Below are 7,746 nucleotides of genomic sequence, written 5' to 3'. Positions count from 1 at the left end.
GGGTTTAATATTTTTCCTAGAACTTTTTTTTTTTTTTTTTTTTTTTTTTTTTTTTTTTTTTTTTTTTTTTTTAAAAAAAAAAAAAAAAAAAAAAAAAAGAGGAAGGTTGTATTTTAGGAAATCCCAGATTGCTTTCTCCAAAGTAATTCCTACTGCCAGGAGATTCAGTGACACCAATATTCCTCCTTGTAAAAAGATGGCCAAACATGCCAGCTTATGCTCACGTTATTGGTTGCTGTTGCTACAGTCACTTGGTCCTCTCACAGTTACAGGAGTCCAAGTTGTGTCTTCAACTCCAACAGAGGTCAAAATTTCCCTGTTAAACTATTGTGAGAAAGCATTCAAACTGTCCCCAGGCTGTTATCTCAGAACAACAGCTCAGGAGATAGGTTTTTAGGCAGTGGAAGATTCTGGGTTCCAAATTTATCCTTCAGAAGCCTGGAGCAACTCATCTCAGTTGGTCATAGCCATGAAAGAAGATCTCAGAATGATGAGCCTGGGCTTTAAAAAGCCTTATTTAGCTCCAGGTGGGCAGCATGTTCCTACAGGCTTCATGCCAGGTCCTATTAAAATGAGCACCTGTGGGGAAAGTTAAAGCTATTGCTTAAGAGGTATGGCAAGAGGCTGTTAATGTTTTCAGCCAGACTCTGTTTGTTACAAGCTGGAGGTAAAATCACCCGCTGTTTTGGATAACCCTCACTGGTTCTTCAGTTAATACCTCAGATGCTTTGCATTGCAGAAGCAATGAGTTTCCATGTGGTAGATTGGCTTTGTAGTAGCCGACATCAATTAGTTGGGATTGCAGTCATTCCAGCTGCAGATACATGTCCTTCTGTTACACCACACTTACTGGTTTGCTCACAACTAAAATCTGCTGGTCCTGTTTCAGGCCACTTGGTGAACATCGGTGCGGGGAGCAGCGAAGGATTCACCGCTGGTTCTATTGCCTTTTTGGTGCTCAATGCTTTTTTAATTGTTTTAGGTAAGTTTCAGTTCCACATATGATTGTTTATGGAGGGGTATTTGGAGCCAGACCATTAATAGCATTTGTGGTCCCCCTGTGGTTGAGATGCAGAACTGAGGGAGTCTCAGCTCTCTCTGTTGCTCCGATTAAGCAAGAATTGAAATGTTTTGCCCACAGCCAGTAACAGAAGCTGAGCTGGGCTCAGAAGAAACAGTCATAAGGGAACTGAAGAACATTTCAAAGAAAATAAAAGGTTCAAATAAGGTGAAAGTGTCAGACGGACTGGGCCACTGGCACATACCCACAGTCACCCTCTAGCCCAGCTGCTATAAATCAGAATCTTCTTGGCTGCCTGAGAAGTGTTTTCCATGTGAGCACAGTGTACTGGCAGGTTAAGGTTTTGGCAGCTCCTCTCCTGAAAGCTGAGGGCTGAACAAACCATCGCCGTACCTCTCTGTTCCTCCATGCACAGGGAAGTCAGATCATGGAGTGCTTAATTTAATCAAAAAGAGAACAAGTTGATTCAGACACTCTTCTGCTGTTTCACATGTATATTTATGGGCCATTCTCTGATGCGAGTCCCTCTTATTTCTCTTTCTTTTCACAGCTTCCACTTTCAACGTGGTGCTTCTCTGCATGACCCTCGCAATGGAGCTCTTGACCATTTGTTTTCTGCTCTTTACATTGGAGAACCTTCCATTGCCATTTGAAAGTGAGTTTTAGGTGAACTTGATCCTCAAACCTCCACCTCTAGAGTGCAGTGAGTGGGTTCCTGGTTGGGGAACAAAGTTCTGCACAAGCTCAGCATGGAAAAAAGCAAGCAGAAGAGTGTGTCATCTTTCCCCAGAAGATTGGTGTGTGTGCAAACTACAGACCCTGAGCCTTTCAGCTCCACAACTGGAGGAGGAAACCTTTCCTCATACCATCCCCAGGCCTTTGAGCTTTCTAACAAACATTTAGGTGTGGCTGATACTGCTGAATCAAGACAATCTCCTGAGGTTGTGTACCCTCCTACTTTCTAGTAGTTGTTCAGTCAGCTGAGATTTTGGATGAACTGAACTTGTCACTGGTGTGAACGGCTGCAGTTCTGTTGAAGCTTTGGCTTTGCAGAAAGTGAGAATTTTATTTTTAATTACGTAGAGTGTTTTAGCAAGATGCTTTGTGGAAGCTTTTCCACCAGGAAAAAAAAGAAAAAGCCACATGGCAAAAGATGGACAGGTAGGAAAGCCTAGAAATGCCTTGAATTCTTAGACCCACAAATATGTTGGACCGCAAATGTTGCATGACAGGAAAGACTGAAGTGAGTTTGCAATCCTGTGAGTTTGCGGGGAAGTCGTGGGACATAGCAGAAAACAAAACTTTGTCATCACCCTTCCTGCCTTTGACTCTCTGGGTTTTTTTCCAGTTGCGATGTTAAGCATCTTCAGCATCATCTGCTTCTATGGAGCAACAGCATCACTTGCAAACTGCATGTTTGGGAAGGATCTCATGATGATGGGACCCCCTCTGTTCACAGTAAGAGATTTTTTGCACGATGGTGTTAGCTTCCCTGGTCAGGAGGGGGTATCCGGGAGTCTTTGGTCTTCCCTATGGGAGTTCAAATTTCCATTGAGTGTCCTTCCTTTGAATCCCTTAGTGCCATTTGAAATCCCAGTCACAGCATTTCTGCAAGGAGCTGAAAACAAGCTGTCTTCATTATGAATAACATGTTGGGAAACTTGGAGAAAGGGGAGGGAAATTTACAGAACTCCTACCTTGCTCCAAAATGCCTGTCTCCATGGTCCTGTGGAATTAGCCATCTCCAACCCAAGAATTGTTGGCAGGCTGAAGTTTTAAAGACCATAACCTTGGAGGCGGGAAATTAGGGAGTTAAAATTTTCCCAAAGTGGGTGGCGAGAGCTCCCCACTGTATCTGCTAACTTTGAACTTTTTCTACCATCTTGTATGTCTGACCAAGGCAGTTCCACCTGACTGGGCTGATTGATCTGACAGTTCTAATTCCTGCTGCAGAGAAACATTTTCATTAAATCAGCGTTTGTAACCATGAAGACTCATGAGAAAACACTTGAAACTTGATCTTACTCAAGTTCCTCTGGATTTAAGATTCCCTAGCAGTTTCCTTAGGTCATCTTGGAGAGCAGCTGTTTCTCCAGGAAGCGGTCACTGTACTGGGTGGGATTTCTCTCCTGTAACTCTAGGCATCAGCAGTTCAAACATCCTCACCTGAGCTGGTCTCTTTGATTTTATTACTGGGACAAACCTACCTCACCTACTTCAGGTGAAGCATCCCAAGAAGTGCTGCCTCTGCCCTTGGACTATCAAGGGAGCGTGGCACAGTGAGACACCTGTATTTGGGTGGGTTGAATCCTGCCCTGTGTTTCATTTCTTTGCTTATTCCTACCTTAATGGCTTTGTTGCCTCCTGTTCATTGCCAGGCTGAGAGCTCTAAGAAGGACACCCAAGAGCCTCCACCCTGTGTCTGCCCCAAGTCCCACTGTACGAGTGGCCTGAGGACCATTGCTGACTTGCTGAACACGGGGGCCGTGTGTGGAGTCCCCACAGACACTGTGTACGCGTTGGCAGCCTCCTGCAAACACCCCCAGGCTATCGAGAAGGTCTACAGGATCAAGGTGTGAATTCAAGGCTGTCGTCTCTATTTGGATCCTGTTTATGTCCCATAGAAGCAGAAATGGGAGCCCCTTGTTTCAAGTTGTCCTAAGACTTGCGATTTGACCGTGGGTAGAGTTTATGAACAGCCACACCAAAACATTATATTTGGACCATTTTCTGAGCTGGGTGATCTGGGGTGGCTCCATCCTGCTTCACAGCGGGGGCAAAGCACAACCCCAAACTGGAACTGCCCCGACGCTTGTCACAAAGTGGGTCCAAACCTGTATTTGTCCTCTCTGCCTCACGAAGTGCTGAATCAGAATCCCAGCTCTAAATTCCCCCAGATTTTTGGAGACATTCAGTGCTGGAGCCAGAACCAAAGTTTGCACCTTCAATACAACTTTTGCAGCCTGGCCCCGTCCCTTCTCCATGAGGCAATTTCCTGGCTAGCCTGGAGAAATAAGCATAACAGACTATCTCAGCTGGCACTTGGTGTGAACATCAGCAACAAAGGCAGTCTTTTCTCTCCTGCTTTGGTGCCAGTGCTAACCTTCCCTGACGATGAGATAATATAAACAGAATGTAAATACATGCCCAGTTCCTTAGTCATTTGGCCCCACAGAAACTGATGTCAGTTGAGGACTGAAATGACACCGCTTTGTGAGCTCTTTTTATTTTCCCTCCCTATCACTGTTCGTTTTGCAGCAAGCTTATTTCAAAGCACTGAAGAACTGAAGTGGTCATGTAGGTGTTGTTTTCCAGGGCGTCAGGCTCTCCTTCCATTATCCCGTTGTAAATCGGTGGCTTTCACCTTGATTTATACCAGAATAAGTCAAAAGAAAATCAGGCCCCTGGTGTATAAGATGTTAAAAGCACCAGTGATGAGCAGAACCTCACCGTCCCTCCATTGGTTGTGTCTAAAGCAGGGATTTGGATGTATCCCACCAAGATCCCAAGGGCAGACCCCTGTTCTCTCTCTTCTTCACTTTGCACGTACAGATCTGAGCTGTGGCATCAGTCACATCCTGCAGTCCCCTCCTGCGCTCAGCATTTTGTGCAGAGATAGCATCTTGCTTGCTTGGAGCTTCTGGTCCCCAGGAAGCACGCAAACCAGGATTCCAGTGGGCTTTGATCTTCTCAACCCAAACTTCCTCTCTCCACCTATTTTCTTCCTTCCTCTCTTCTGTTTTTTTGCAGGACAGGCCTCAAGAAAAGCCCATCTGCATCTTTATTTCAAACCTGGACCAGCTGCGAGCGGCTTCTCCCCCCATCAGCCCCCTGCTTTGGGAATTCATGGAAAATGTTTACCCTGGTGGCATCGGTTGCATTATCCAGAAAGGAGAGTGGCTGAAGAAGTTAGGTGAGATGAACAGGACAGCCCTTTCTCTCCCTCTTTCATGTTTTCAACACAGCGGGTCTCCAACCCACACACCCCTTGGGATGTCAGTGGGGAGAGATTCTGTTCATTCTGTCCTGAGAAATCATCTCTGCAGCTCCTACATGCCTTGAAAAATGTTTAGCAGAGGGTGTTAATGAGCTGGAATGATTCATTAACCGTATGAGCCAGCATGATGATTTCTTTAACTCAGTCAGACTCGAAGGAAGGGAGGCTCATCAGCTTGGGAGAGTCACCTCTTTCAAGCCCGTAGCTGTTAGTTAGGAATGAGCAACCCCTGGGTGGAGCATCAAAGACACAAGAGGTCCCCAGGGGACAGGGTTCCTATGGGCATCCCTTCTCCTCGCCTCTTCCTTCCTACCATATGGACACAAACCACTGTGAGCACAGTATGATTCACACTCAAACCTGGCTCCTGGGAATCAATGAAAACAGTAAAGACTGAAGAAACCATGGGAGTTACTCATTCTTGGCAGGCAGAGGTATGTGACGGGGGTTGGGAGGGTAGGCAATGATCACAAGAAGATAGACTCTGTGGTATTGGTAGATCCCATGTCCATGAAGGCAGCTATGCTGGTCTTCAGCCGTTAATCTTTTCCTTCTGTACTTAGTCCCAAAATCTTACAGCTGCTCACATGGATTTCTGATCAAGAAGCTTCTCTGAAACTGTGCAAAGAGGTCTGCAATTTTGTTTGTGGTGCAGAGCAGGGTCACTAGCAAGGAAAGCAGGAGGTATTCCTCTGATGCCAGGCCAGGTATTGTGTCTGTCTTGCCTTGGCCAACGTCCTCTGTCTTCCAAGGGGTTGGAGCAGGCTACAGCCGAGTGGGAACCCAAGACAGTATCATGATCAGAGTGCCCGACCTGACTGTCCTGGTGCACCTCATCGACATGACGGGGCCCTTGGCAATCACCTCTGCCAACCCCAGCGGAGAGGTTGACAGCACGCACCACGACATGGTCATCTCGTGAGTACCTCATTCCTTGGCATTTCTATCCCAATGCAAACCAGGACAGCATCAGGTGGGAGGCCAGCAAGTTTAAGTGGTGCATAGATCACGATTTGATGCCCTGCATTGAGGGGAACTTCAGCACAATGTCATATGAGATACCGTGTAGTTTTGTTGGTTTTTTTTCCCCCTACAGGCGCCTTGGCCATAAGCTGGAGGGTGTTCTCTGTGATGGAGAATCTGATGAGGTGGTGGCATCAACCGTGGTCAACTGCACAAAGATTGATGAAAGTGAGTGTGAGAACCACCCTCTCTATGTCAGCAATTGCGTTTTCCTGGGACGTTTCCATCCCTTTCAATAGTATCAATCTGGCAGCACAGTGTGCTCCAAGAGTAACTGTTCTTGAGTGCCTGGACATTTGCAAACATGTTGATGAAGAGAAACAAACAAAAGATGTCCTTGGAGGACCTCTGTGTTGACAGGGAACAAGGCAGTGAGGAGAAACACGGTTGTGCAAGCAAAAACTGCCTTAAAAGAGCAAAAATGCCTCAAGTGGGAGGGTGGATGCTTCTGAAAGGAAGGGTGTGTTCTCCTTGTAGACCACCAGGATGAAGGTGTTACAGGAGCTCATTCGCAATGATGTAACAGCACAAGCCGAGGCTGGATCTGGCTTGCCATTTGCGTAGGATCCTCTAGTGGAAAACCAAACTCCCTTAGTTGGAAAACCAAAGTGTGGGTTCAGGGTTGGTGGGTGTTTTTGCTTTTGACAAAGTTTCAGCTCCTCTTGCTGCACAACTTTATTATTTGTCCTGAGCGTTTGAACGGCTTTACTGGTCCAGGGTGTTCCTTTGCATCCCCATCCCTTTCTTTCACCCTTTGGGGATTATTCTGACTTTCTCATTGTTCCTCTGGGAAGGCGGCATCACCATCGTGAGAGAAGGCTGCATACCAGCAGGCAAGGTGATGCAGATATTTGAGAGTGTGAAGAACAGAGTTGTCTGAAACCGACGGAAACTCTCCCCAAGCAAAGGAACAGCATCTGGTCTCAATGAAGGACACGAGGCATCCCACGCCTCACTGGGGCACGTGGCCATGTGAAAGCCATACCTTCTTTAATCAAGCACTTGCCTCCTTGGGAAACAGCAGCACTTCCCCACCCAGCATCTCTCCCGGGAGCTTTCTGCGGCCATTTATTGTTTATCTCCAGTAAGTGCCTGAAACCGCCGGGAGACCTGCCCACGGAGCACCAGCAGGGTCAGGAGCTGGTGCTTTATTGCAGGAATTCCCGGAGTGCCTGTGTTTCCTACATGCCTTGAACTGTGAATGTCCTGCCCGCTTGTATATCCCCTTCCACAACACTCAGATCTGTGTATTTTAAACTGCTAAAATCCACTAAATAAATCCTCTTTCTGGAACATAAGGAAAAGGCTTTGGGTTTCATTTGGTTTCCACTGAGCTATTCATCCTCCAAAAATTGCAAGGCTCCATGGCTAAGCACCAGAGGAAGGAATAAATATTGGAAGGCGCAGTCCTGACACAAGGCTTACAGCGAGTAACTCATCCCCTGTCCTTCTCTGGCATCTCCACAGCCATTCCCTGCAGGCAGAGGCTGAGGTGGGTCTGTGGCCAAGCCGGGAGCTGCAGAGGGTCGGGTGGCCCCTGGTCCCTGAGCACATGGACCAGCTTTATGGGGCATGGAGGGGAGGGAGTTTTCTGCCAAGAGCAGAGAACAGAACCTTCCTCTCCCCCAAAAAGCAAATAAGACCTGGGTTGGGGAGGGGAGTCAGGGACGAGGGAATTTCACTCTTAATAAAGACAAACCTCAAC

The 7,746-nt window shown here is 46.9% G+C and overlaps 1 protein-coding gene across 1 annotated transcript in view; it reads left to right on the top strand.

The window, feature by feature from the left end:
• The window catches only part of LOC106896183, a 14,091-nt gene extending 6,752 nt beyond the window's left edge, over nt 1-7,339 (top strand). The window contains exons 4-11 of the mRNA XM_014955961.1: nt 890-982; nt 1,572-1,676; nt 2,370-2,479; nt 3,400-3,594; nt 4,772-4,934; nt 5,771-5,936; nt 6,115-6,209; nt 6,836-7,339. Of these exons, the coding sequence (XP_014811447.1) occupies nt 890-982; nt 1,572-1,676; nt 2,370-2,479; nt 3,400-3,594; nt 4,772-4,934; nt 5,771-5,936; nt 6,115-6,209; nt 6,836-6,921 (1,013 nt within the window). The 3' untranslated portion in view covers nt 6,922-7,339. The remainder of the gene's footprint in view (nt 1-889; nt 983-1,571; nt 1,677-2,369; nt 2,480-3,399; nt 3,595-4,771; nt 4,935-5,770; nt 5,937-6,114; nt 6,210-6,835) is intronic.
• Nucleotides 7,340-7,746: the final 407 nt, after the last annotated feature.

The sequence above is a fragment of the Calidris pugnax genome, unplaced genomic scaffold, assembly GCF_001431845.1.
Source record: "Calidris pugnax isolate Ruff unplaced genomic scaffold, ASM143184v1 scaffold281, whole genome shotgun sequence".
Taxonomy (NCBI): domain Eukaryota; kingdom Metazoa; phylum Chordata; class Aves; order Charadriiformes; family Scolopacidae; genus Calidris; species Calidris pugnax.
Note: the sequence above shows the minus strand (reverse complement) of the source record. Positions and strands in the feature narration are given on the sequence as shown.